Genomic DNA, 12,167 nt, shown 5'->3' on the forward strand with positions numbered 1-12,167 from the left:
CGGCCCCTCTTTACAGCTCTCTAGGGTCTCAGGCTGAGGTCTTTCCCATCCCCTCCTGCCTGGTCCGTTTCACTGGAGATGCCGAGGATTGAACCTGGGACCTCCTGCATGCCAGGCAGAGGCTCTTCCACTGAGCCACGGCCCCTCTTTACAGCTCTCTAGGGTCTCAGGCTGAGGTCTTTCCCATCCCCTCCTGCCTGGTCCGTTTCACTGGAGATGCCGAGGATTGAACCTGGGACCTCCTGCATGCCAGGCAGAGGCTCTTCCACTGAGCCACGGCCCCTCTTTACAGCTCTCTAGGGTCTCAGGCTGAGGTCTTTCCCATCCCCTCCTGCCTGGTCCTTTTAACTGGAGATGCTGGGGGATTCGACCTGGGACTTTCTGCATACCAAGCCGCTGCTCTACCCCTGAGCCACAGCCCCCTCGGCTTCTGTGTTGGCCCTTGCCTTAGCTTGGCAGAACAGAATAGCGGCCGAGCCGTCTGCCGTCTAGTCCCGACCAAACCGGCTCCCGTTTCCACCCTACGTGATGATTGAGTTTTGTGATCCAGAGTTGTGGAGCCATCGCTCCTCGTTCCCAACCCTTCCAGGTTCAAAATGAGTCACCCGCGGGGATAACCGGGAAGAAACTACTCGGGAAGTAGGGGTTGACTGTGGGTGAGAAACGCAGCCCTGGCTGGATTTAAAGGAATAAGAAATAAAACACAAATCGCAACCCTGTTTTACTAACGAGGCATCCTGTGGCGAAATGAGTAAGGTAATGCTCCGGGAAAGGAGGGTTGCACGCCAGCACTACCCTCCCTTTCCCCTTTGAAAAAAGAATGCGTTTCCTCCCCCAAACGTCCGTACTGAGAGCCCCGGGCTGGAAGATGAGACATCGCTGTTCCCAGAGAAAACCTGTACAAAGGCAGGGCTTTGACATTTTGTGTGTTGAGGGCCCCCGCACGGCGGAGGGGGAGCGAGAGATAAAGGGGGGTGCGATCGATGGAAGGAAACGCACGTAAAATCATTATTGCCTTTATTCTGCCCGCGCTGTCTCTCGCACACGGTCCAGACGGCCCAGTACACGCACTCGTACACATGCAAGCTCGCCAGCTCCGCAAGGGACCCTTCTCGGCCGCCGGCTCAGGGCTGCAGACGCTTTCGGAAGAAAGCCAAAAAAAACACCACCCTCCAAACCGAAACAACCCCCCTCCAACGAAACCAAAAAAAAAAAAGGGAGAGAAAGAGAAGTGTTCCAGTTCTTTTTTTGGCAGCAATCACAGCGTGTTTCAGGAAAAGGATCCACGGAGATGGGCGCGCGGCTGACAGAGCCCGCTCCTTCCTGCATAAAAGATGAGGTGGGGGGGGGAGGAGGGAAGAGACGCGGGGGCCCTTTTGCTCAGCTCGCCCCCTCCTCCGTTTGAATCCTGCCGGGCAGGCGGGCTGCCTTTGACATCCTGTGCAAACTCGTGCTGAAGGGCCTCCGAAGGCGGATGCGGGATGCCGAGCCGGCTGCGCCCGGCTTCCCCACGCGGAAACCATCGCTGGCTTTGCAGTTCCGGCTCGCTGGGCCCGAGTGGGCCGCGCCCCGTCTCCCTGCAGACATTTCTCTTTCCTGAAGTTCCAGGATAGGGCTGGGCTGACCCGACGATTGTCTAAGGTCTCGTGGGGAACAACACCCGGCCAGGTAACCCCCATTTCCCCAGCTGAGGCAGCTCGGACGGGCAGGCTGGATCCTTCATTCGTTTTGCCGGGGGATCCTTCCCTTCCCGCTGGAAGCACCGCAGCAGAGCACCTCCATGACGGGGAGGTGGGAGGCAACCCGGGACTCGGCGCCGGTGCCGGGTTAAGGAAGCCTGAGGAAGTGGCACCGCTGGAGGCTGATGCAGAACGTGAACGGCAGGGCTGGGAGAAAGGGAGGAGGAGGCCGGGAGGGAGCCAACGCCTCCCCCGCCCATGAATCCATCTTCAATATGAAGATTCTGCATCGCCGGCGCATCATTCGGAGGATGCCGTCGTGAAAGAGGAGGGCGGGGTTCCTTCTTGCCCCCTCCCCCACACCCTGAGTGCCTTTCATCTAGCTAGGCTTCATCCTAGTCCATTCCACCACAGGTCTCTCGACATGACAAAGAGCTCCACGTGAAGATAAGGGAGTGGCGGGGAGGGGAGGAGGGAGAGACCCCCCTTCCGGCAAACCCGGGCAGCTGGGCGGCACCGCAAACTCGAATCCTAGGGGGAGGCTCCCCTCGGCGGGTCCGTTCCAAACCCAGAGTCCTCGGCGGTCAAACCTGAACGGGCAGCGTTTGGTTCATTTGTAACCTCATGTCCTGTATGCTGCTTAGAATCTTCTTCTGGTGTCCTGCTAGCGTCACTCCTATCCTGAGCAGGTCTCTAGGAAAACACAAGAAAACAAGAAGAGGAACGCGGTTAGCAATGGACTGCAGGGAACCAAGCTGATATGATAGCCATGTTAGAAAACATGTAGCAGTAGAAAAGGGAACGAGTCCAGTAGAACCTTAAAGAGTAACAAAATATGTGGCAGGGTAGGAGCTTTCATGAGTCGCTGCTCACTTCTTCAGAAGTGTGCAGTACTGTATTGTTATTTGGGTAAATATTCAGGAAACCTGAATTTATCCCGTTCCATTATAGTCCCCATAGGGTATAATGGAGAATTCCACTTGCTGAGAGGTTCCACCCCATGGTAGTGCAACTTGGCAAGTGAACTGAAGGCATTTAAAGTTTAAAAGCCTTCAGTTCGCTTGACGAGTTGCGCTGTGGCAATGGCATGACTCGGCAAGCGAACTGAATGCATTTAGCCACAACCAAATGAAAGCCGATTAATACCTGCTTTTATTTGTGCGTGGCTGTTTCGGTAGCCGAATCAGTGTTCGGCTGAATAAATACCTGAAAAATACGATAAGGTATTTTTGGGGTCTTTATTCGGCTCGGTATATACCAAGCAAACACTCCTACCTGGGACCTTCTGCATACAAACCAGACACTCTACCACTGAGCCACAGCTCCTTCAAGTTCATCCGCTGCTGCTGATCCATTTAAAAGATGTCTCTCCTCTGTCTTCTCCCACTTCTAATTGGCAGGAAATGTGATTACACATGGATCTCGAAGAATACAGAACCCATTCTGGGAGAGCTAGTTTTTCTTTAGTTTGTGTGTCTGCTCCACACACTGGGGGCACTGCCCTATCCTGAAAGGAACAATTCTTGACTCAGGGCATGAGGGTGATTCTCAGTGCTCAGCTTCACAAAGAGCCAATTGAAAACCTCTCTCTCTCTCTTTCAGTGCTGAAGTCAGCATAAGCTGACTTTTCCGATGGAATGCGTATCTGACAACCGCTGCCAACGCACGGCCTAAGTCACGACTCACCGCATGCTGAAAAAGGTCTTTGAAAGGTTGGGGATGCCGGGATGTGGCAGGGCACGACCTCGACAGACCCTGAAGAGGGGTCATTCGGGGGTGGGGGCTGAACGTGTGTTGTGAACAAAATGTACAAGTATCAAAATTCGCACCGGAGACAGCAATTCCGTAGGCAGAGGACCTCCGGTTTTATTCTGAACCGTGGCATAAGAACCTAAAAGGAGACCTGCTAAATCAGACCAAGGGTCCCCTGGCAATGCAATCCTAAGTACGCTTTTCTGGGCGGAAGTCCCACTGAGCAGACCTGAGTAGGATTCTGAGAAGACTTGCTTAGGATTGTTCTCTTTCTCCAGCACGATGTCAGACTGAAATCCACTTTCAGTCTTGAGATGAGAATAATTGGGGGGGGGGACTAGTAACAAAAAAAGGTCCAATAGTTGTCTAAATGACCCTAAATCTGGACCAATTTGCGAACATTAAGTTGACTAGGGGAGGGGCTGTGGCTCAGTGGAAAAACCTCTGCTTTGCATGTTGAATGTCCTAGGCTGAACCCCCGGCATCTCCAGCTAAAAGGAATAAGGTAGTAGGTGATGTGAAAGACCTCTCCCTGAAACCCTAGAGAGCTGCTACCCGTCTGAGTAGACAATACTGACTTTGATGGACCAAGGGTCTGATTCAGTATAAGGTGGCTTCGTGTGTGTTTGGGGGGAGGGGGCCGTTGCTCAATGGTGGAACATCTGCTCGGCATGCAGAAGGTCCCAAGTTCGATCCCCGGTATCTCCAGTTAAAAACAGCCAGACAGTAGGTGATGTGACAGACGTTCGCCTGAGACCCTGGACAGCCGCTACCAGTCTGAGTAGACAATACTGATCTTGATGGACCGAGGGTCTGATTCAGTATAAGGCCGCTTTACGTCTTTGTGTGTTCATGTGTTCACTAAGCACATCTAACCTTATGCAGTTCCGCAGGGCCTGCAAGACGGAGCTCTTCCACCAGGCTTTCACATAGGGGCCGCCGCTGCCACCAACAACAACGGTGGCAACGCCAACAGGATTTGGGATCGCCCTGGGAAGCTCAGCCATATATTGTGTGATATTAACAACGCATGAACAATCTGCTGGACAGTGGTACCTCAACGGGGCTGACCTGAAGATGCCATCATAATCACTCAGGGCCATCTTGTTATGGAAGCACTTTATTATTGTTTTTATGTATTATTGTCATTATGATTTTATTGTTTTATTGGATTTTATGCATGGGCTGTCGCCCCTTGTAAGCCGCCTTGAGCCCGCTTGCGGGGAGGGCGGGGTAAAAAAATGCCTAAATAAATAAATAACTCCGCTGGGGAGAACATATCGGTACCCACTACCACCACCACCCACATGCTATCAGATGTACCTCCCCCCACACATTAGTAGAGTAAGGATCTCGACTTAAAAGGACCAGGCAGTAGGTAATGCGACAGACCTTCGCCGTGACTCTGGAGAGCGGCTGCCAGTCTGAATAGACTATACTTGATGGACCAGTGGTCTGATTCAGTATAAGGCAGTTTCAGGCATGTTCATGTATATACTGGAGGTGTTTCTGAAGAAGCGTTCATGCACGTGGAAGTTTATACCCAGAAATGAACTTTGTTGGTCTTAAAGGTGCCACTGGACTCAAAACTTTGTTCTCGAGGCGTTCCAGTTCAACCAAAGCCCACGACGGCTGGTTAGATCTTGCCGGGATTTTGGCGTATTTACCTCTAACCCAGCACGGTTCCACGTCCCACGCAGTGAGCCCCCCCCGGCACCCCATCTTGCCATCTCCCCCTGCTTACTCAGCTGTCATCTGGGCCACCAGGTCGAAGGAGGCGAAGCCGGCGTTCACAAAATTCTCCTTGTACCGTCCCATTTTGATAGCATCCAGCCAGTCTCCCACAGTGGTGAAGGTCGTGTAATCCGGCACGGTGCGATCCAGGAGGGGCTGAGACACGCTGCGAAGGATGAGAGAGCCCAGAGTTCAGGCAAGGCTCAGGGGGAGGGGCCGCGGGGGCCCTCCGAGGCCAGGCAGTCCGGGGGCCTACGGAAGGCTAAGGCCCGTCTGCTTCCCGGTCCCTCTTTGCTCATGGCCCCAGTTGCCGTCCACCTCCAGCCCCGGGGGGTTATTACATCCAAGTGGTTGGAGTTTTCTTTCCGCCATAAACCATGAGAGCTAGAAACTTGGCACTGGCTACTACAGACACAGCAGCTGGCCTGTGCTGGGGGAGGGCGAGGGGGCGAGCGACACTGACCCGGACTGCACGCTGGCGATGACTTTCAGGCTGGCTGCGTTACGGATCAGCTTGTCGAGCGTGTTCACTATCTGTGCAAACTTGGGCCGGAGGTTGCGGTCGCGCACCCAGCAGTCCAGCATGAGCTGGTGCAGGGCCGTGGGGCAGTCCATGGGGGGCGGGAGGCGGTAATCCTGCTCCACGGCATTGATCACCTACAGAGGGAACACAAAAGTGGGGAGTCTCGGTCACTCAGACTTCTCCTCGTCCCAGGCCCGTAGCCAGGATTTTGTGAGTCGTGGGGCAAAATTTTTTTCCAGTGGGGCTGGCCATGATTTTTATGTCAGCTCCATTCCATCACTTTTACACTAGCTCCATTCTGCCCCCAAGCCCAACTGCGGGCAGCCACCCCCTCCCTCCCCTCCTGCAAGATTCAAAGGGCCCTTCAGCTGATCGGTGGGGAACACGTGGCCCGCTGATCAGCTGGAGGGCCCTTTGAATCTTGCAGGAGGGAGGGAGAGGGGTGCGTGCCATCCCCCGCTTCTTCTCAAAAGCCTTTAAAGGATCCCTTTAAATTCCTTTGAGAAGAAGTGGGGGGGGGGCGCTATGCACGCAGCCACCCCCAATTCTTCCAAAAAATCTTCTTTAAAAAAATCTTTTTCTTGTGGGGCTGGCCCTTTAAGGAAGGGGCGGAGCCCCCAATAGCTCCACTGTAGCTACGGGCCAGCCTTGTCTCCTCCACCCAGGGCTTTTTTGGTAGAAAAAGCCCAGCAGGAACTCATTAGCATATTAGGACACACCCTGACAGCACAACTTATTGGCATATTAGGCCACACCCCCATGTTACCAGAAGTGTGCTCATCCAGCCACACCCACCTTTTGTGTCTTATTCTGTTTACCTTATTTGTTGTCAAAACCCAGGGCTTTTTTTGTAGCAGGAACTCCTGTGCATGTTAGGCCACACACCCCTAATGTAGCCAATCCTAATGGGTTTCTGCTGTTGGGTGTGGCCTATTATGCTAATGAGTTCCTGCTGGGCGTGGCCAACTCGGGAGCCAGCCGGAACTCCGTTCCTGTGCGTTCCTGCCCAAAAATAGCTCTGCCCCCACCCAACCACCATTCCTCCTGGCTCGGAGAGGCATACTTACATCTTGGTTGGACATGTCCCAGTACGGCCTCTCGCCATACGACATCACCTCCCACATGACAATCCCGTAACTCCACACGTCGCTGGCGGAAGTGAACTTGCGGTAGGCGATGGCTTCCGGCGCGGTCCACCGGATCGGGATCTTGCCGCCCTGTGGGGAGAGACGCCCGACCTCATTAATTAGGGCCTACCCCTCTGTTCCCCTGCAGCTCTGCGACCGAGTGGCCACGGAGGTGGGCGTCGTCCACGACTGGGTGTGGTCCCTAGGCGTGGAACTGGACGGCGGTCTCTGGAAATGGTGACTGCCCCATAACGGCCCGGAGATCAATCCATTTAGAGAGTGGGAGCCATTAATATGTTCTCGGAAGAATCAGAAATACTGGCGAGCCCCATCCCGATGCCTTCATTCAGTGATTCCTCTTGCAACCCGTTAAAATTCCTCGGGGTGCTAACATAGCTATTTACAGATCTTTGGGGGAGGATTACTTAATTAACCCATGGAAAGCTCCTGATGCATCTGAGGCTGGACGAGCTAGATTCAACTCCAGGAGCATCTTAGAGACACACGGGAGTTTGGGGGGTTATGATCTTTCAAGAATCAAAGCTCGCTTCCTCAGACGGCTAACAAGACCACAGGCGAGGGATCAGAGGTTTAAATACTCCCTCGGAGTCAAAAGGGAGCCTTCCGAAATAGCATGTTGAAGAAAAGGGCGAGGAGGAACCTTTGCCCAACAAACTGGGTTTTGATAGGCAGGGAGTCTAAAACACAAAACAAAACAGAGGAGCACTGCGACATTCGCTCCTCCACCGCCCCGTGAGCTGCTGCAAGGGTTCCGTCCTGCTACAGATAATGCCAAGATCACAGAGGTTCCACAGCCTTTCCCATCCAGGGTTCAATCCAGACTACATTTTCTGCATCGTGTAAGGTGCTTCTCTCAGTAGAACAGAAGAAGAAGAGGAGGAGGAAAAAGAAGAAGAAAAAAAACAGGAGGAGGAATAAGAAGAAAAAGAGGAGGAGGAATAAGAAGAAAAGGAGGAGGAGGAGGAGGAGGAAAAAGAAGAAGAAGAAAAAAAGGAGGAGGAGGAAGAAGAAGAGGAGAAGGAGGAAGAAGAAGAAGAGGAGGAGGAGGAGGAGGAGGAAGAAGAAGAGGAAGAAGAAGGTGGTGGTGGTGGAGGAGGAGAAGGTGGTAGAGAAGGTGGAGAAGGAGAGATTGGATTCCCACCCCGCCCTTCACTACCCAAAGGAGTCTCAGAGTGGCTTACCATCTCCTTTCCCTCCCTACAACAGACACCCTGTGAGGTAGGTGGGGCTGAGAGAGCTCTTTCAAGAACTGCTCGTGAGAGAACAGCTCTGAAACGACTTGTAACTGACCCAAGGTCACACCAGCAGCTGCAGGTGGAGGAGCGGGGAATCAAACCCGGTTCTCCCAGATTAGAGTCTGCCCTCCTAACCACTACACCAAACTGGCTCTTGACTCTCCTCTCCCACTGCATCTCCCCAGAACGCTGCTTCCAGGGGCAGAGGGACCCTCAGAAACAGCATGAGATGAACATTGGGGGGCTCTGCAGCAGGAAGAGAAAATTGGTGGAAACTGCCCCGTTCCTTCTGCTAGCAGGAAAGTTAGTTTGGGCTGACCCCCAGACCTCCCTGAGGGAAGGGAGGGGTTTTGCCGGTGGGACGGTTACGTACCAGTGAGCTGGTATAGGTGGGATCCGAGGGGTCATCCTCCAAGAAGCGCGACAGCCCAAAGTCAGAAACTTTGCACACCAGGTTGCTGTTGACCAGGATGTTGCGCGCAGCCAGGTCCCGGTGCACGTAGTTCATCTCCGAGAGGTACTTCATACCAGCGGCGATGCCCCGCAGCATCCCCACCAGCTGAATCACCGTGAACTGCCCGTCGTTCAGCTGCCAGGCAGAGAAGGAAGGAAACAAAGTCATTTCTTCTATTGTATTTCATCTCAGAGTGGGAAGGGACCCACCAGGGCCATCTAGTCCACCACCCGGCCAACGCAAGAACTATAGGCATAATATCCCCAATAAGTCAGGGACCTGATTGGTACTTAGAAGGAGTTTACAGAGTTCTCCTCTCCTCCGTGTTATCGTCACAATGACCCTGTTAGGTAGGTTAGGGCTGAGAGTGTGTGATCGGTCCAAAGTCACCCAGTAAGCTTCCATGGCAGGATTTGAATCTGGGCTTCTCAAATCCTAGTCTGATACTTTAACCACCACACCAGAAGAAGAAGAGAAGATTGGATTTATACCCCGCGCTTCACTACCCAAAGGTGTCTCAGAGCGGCTTACAGACTCCTTTCCCTTCCACTCCCCACAACAGACACCCTGTGAGGTCGGTGGGGCTGAGAGAGCTCTTGACAGAAACTGCTCTTTTTCAAGAACAGCTCTTGTCAGAACTACGGCTTTCCCAAGGTCATCCAGCTAGGTGCGAGCAGAGGAGTGGGGAATCAAACCCGGTTCTCCCAGATTAGAGTCAGCACACTTAACCACGACACCAGGCTGGCTATCACAGTTGCATGCTGGCCTGGTTTACTTCCTAAACCAGAACTGGTTACAGGTGCCCATGGGTGTGTACCAGTGCTGCCCGTCTGAGCAGACAATACTGAGTGTGACAGATCAAAGCCATGGCCACGTCTTCTGTAACTTTCAGATGGGTTTGGTGCAGACAGTGACATGCAGATTTTGTGATCACAAGGGCAGAGATTGGTATAGGGTGCAGATCCTGGCACACCGGAAACTTTCGCTTTATTTCCGAAAATTTGCGTTTCTAGTCTTCGGGGAAAGCAAGGCTGCGACTGGAAGTGCAGGTGATAGATAATTCGGGGGTTGGAGCACCTTCCGTATGAGGAAAGGCTGAAGAGTCTGGGACTTTTCAGTTTAGGAAAAGAGACAACTAAGGGAGGGACATGATAGAGGTTTATACAATTATGCGTGATGTGGAGAGAGCTGACCAAGAGACGTTTTTTCTACCTCTCCCTAAATACTAGAACTTGAGAACATCCGATGAAGCTAACGGGCAGTAGGTTCAGGAGGGACAAAAGGAAATACCACTTTATGCAGAGAGTGATTAAAATGTGGGATTTGCTGCCAGAGGATGTCGTGAGGGCCACAGGAATAATCAGCTTTAACAAGGGATTAGATAGATTCGTGGAGGATAAGTCTAATCAATGGCTACTAGCCGTGGTGACTGAGCGGAACCTCCACAGTCAGAGGCACTAATCCTCTGAGTCCCAGAGCCAGGAGGCAACATTAGGGGAAGGCCTCAGCCTCTGTGCCCTGTTGTTGGCCGTCCAGAGGAACTGGTCGGCCATTGTGAGATAAGGATGATGGACTAGATGGGACTACTGGTCTGATCCAGCAGGGCTCTTCTTATGTTCTTATAATGCCCGGCTAAATCGGAGAAACCACATGGCAATCAGAATTTTCGGGGAAAGGAGAGCCCCAACGTCCCTTTGATTAGCCCAACACAAAATCATCTATGCAAGACATGCAGTTCTTTTCTCATTCTGCATAATTTATCCAGGTGGAAGTATTCAGCTTTCTTTCCGGCACGGGATTTTGATCTTTAAAAAATTACAGAACCGACACAGCTCTACTCGGGTACTGAACTGGCAGCCAGGGAAGCACAAATGTAAAGTCAGTAGGCTGCTCTGGATAATGCACCACGTGTCCCCACGCCTTTGGCAGGTTTTGTGAACTCACCCGCAGGAACGAGTCGAGGGCGCAGTTCTCCATGAACTCCGTGACGATCATGACCGGCCGGCTCTTGGTGACGACGCCCTCCAGGTGGATGATGTTGGGGTGGTCAAACTGCCCCATGATGCTGGCCTCGCTCAGGAAGTCCCGCCTCTGCCGATCGGTGTAGCCCACTTTCAGCGTCTTGATGGCCACAAAAATCTCCCGGCGGCCTGGCAGCTTCAGACGGCCCCGGCAGACTTCCCCGAATTCTCCTGCAGGGGATCGCGGAGGGAGGGGAAGAGAACAGCAAGATGTTACACGCCCAGGCCAGTAGCTGCCTGACACCCTCTTGTGCTTCTGTCTATGACTGGGGTCCCCAACTTTGTCGAGCCTGTGGGCACATCTGGAATTCTGACAGGGTGTGATGGGCACAGCCGTAAACTGTCTGCTTACCTTCAACCGAAGGTGAAGATTCTTGTGCTGTGGTGGCAGCTGCTGCCAATTAAATCTCCAGTGGCCAAACAGAAGCCTTGCTAGGCAGAATCCATACTTGGCCCCTCCCACTTCCTGAAAACACTTGGCAGGTGCTAGAAAAGGTGTCAGCGGGCAACACCCTTGGGGACCCCTGGCCTGCGAATATGAGATGGGCTGCAATCATGTGACTTGCCTGCTCCAATCACCTCCTCGATCTTCACGCAAGAAATGTCGATTTCCTTGGCGAACTCCCGGACGGCTTCGTTGGGGTCCTCGTAAGTGAAAGGGTCGATGTAGACCTTCATCCCGGGGGTGACTGCAAGGGCAGAGGGACGGTTAAGCACCCAGGCACAGGAAAGCGTCTTTAGCGTTTGTTCGTGTTCGGTTCCCCAAAAAGCTTCATGGCAACATGTACGCAAACTGTCTTAAATGTAACTCTTTAATCGGCAGATGACTACTCAAGTCGAGGTCTTTCGCTGACGGACAGAAGCTGTCTGCTGCGCTCGCCTGAAGGCAGTTCATTTTTTATCGATGTCCTGCCTTTCACCCCAAACGGCGACCGAGAGTGGCTTACGTCAATCTCCGCTCCCCTGTTTTGTCCTCGCAAAAGCCCTGTGAGGTAGGTTAAGCTGAGAGTGCGTGATGCGACTGCTCCAACATCATCCAGCAAGCTTCCATAGCAAGAGCTGGGCTTTGAATCTGGATTTCCCAGATCCTAGTCTGACCATTATACCACACTGTCTAGTGTGCCAGCACAGTACTAGAGCAATAACAAAATACCTTATAACCAGGGGTCGTTTTGTAGAAAAAGAGCTAGGGGAACTCATTAGCATAACTCATTCGCATATGCCACACCCCCTGACATCACCGGAAGTGTGTCATGAGGCCACACCCCCTGACATCACCGGAAGTGTGTCATAAGGCCACACACCCCGCCCCTAACGGTCCCGGCCGCTGCCACCGGCCTTGCAGCTCCACTGCCAAGCCCCATGAGGGGCCTGGCGATGGACCTGCAAGGCCGGCGGGAGTGCAAGGAAGCCCCGCGAAGGCCCTCCCTGGCCCCAAGCAGGCAGGGGTGGGGAGAGGCAGGGAGGAAGCAACTTACCATCCCTCTTCTCCTGCCTCCTCCTGGCTGAATGAGGGCCGGAAGCGGGGCGGGCGGGAGCAGGGGGCGGGGCTTCGTCATGTGCCCCGCCCCCATACCTCACCCGGGGGAACTGCGATCCCCCGCGATCCCCCCCGAAATGA

The 12,167-nt window shown here is 53.4% G+C and overlaps 1 protein-coding gene across 1 annotated transcript in view; it reads right to left on the reverse strand.

Moving 5' to 3' along the window:
* Positions 1-1,020: 1,020 nt before the first annotated feature.
* Positions 1,021-12,167, reverse strand: part of EPHB3 (EPH receptor B3) — an 89,142-nt gene continuing 77,995 nt past the window's right edge. Inside the window, exons 9-15 of the mRNA XM_015412115.1 lie at positions 11,113-11,235; positions 10,470-10,717; positions 8,445-8,660; positions 6,756-6,905; positions 5,629-5,822; positions 5,176-5,331; positions 1,021-2,372 (exon numbers count right to left, since the gene is read on the reverse strand). Of these exons, the coding sequence (XP_015267601.1) occupies positions 2,264-2,372; positions 5,176-5,331; positions 5,629-5,822; positions 6,756-6,905; positions 8,445-8,660; positions 10,470-10,717; positions 11,113-11,235 (1,196 nt within the window). The 3' untranslated portion in view covers positions 1,021-2,263. The remainder of the gene's footprint in view (positions 2,373-5,175; positions 5,332-5,628; positions 5,823-6,755; positions 6,906-8,444; positions 8,661-10,469; positions 10,718-11,112; positions 11,236-12,167) is intronic.

This window comes from Gekko japonicus, unplaced genomic scaffold, assembly GCF_001447785.1.
Source record: "Gekko japonicus isolate JY-2015 unplaced genomic scaffold, Gekko_japonicus_V1.1 scaffold1739, whole genome shotgun sequence".
NCBI classification, from domain to species: domain Eukaryota; kingdom Metazoa; phylum Chordata; class Lepidosauria; order Squamata; family Gekkonidae; genus Gekko; species Gekko japonicus.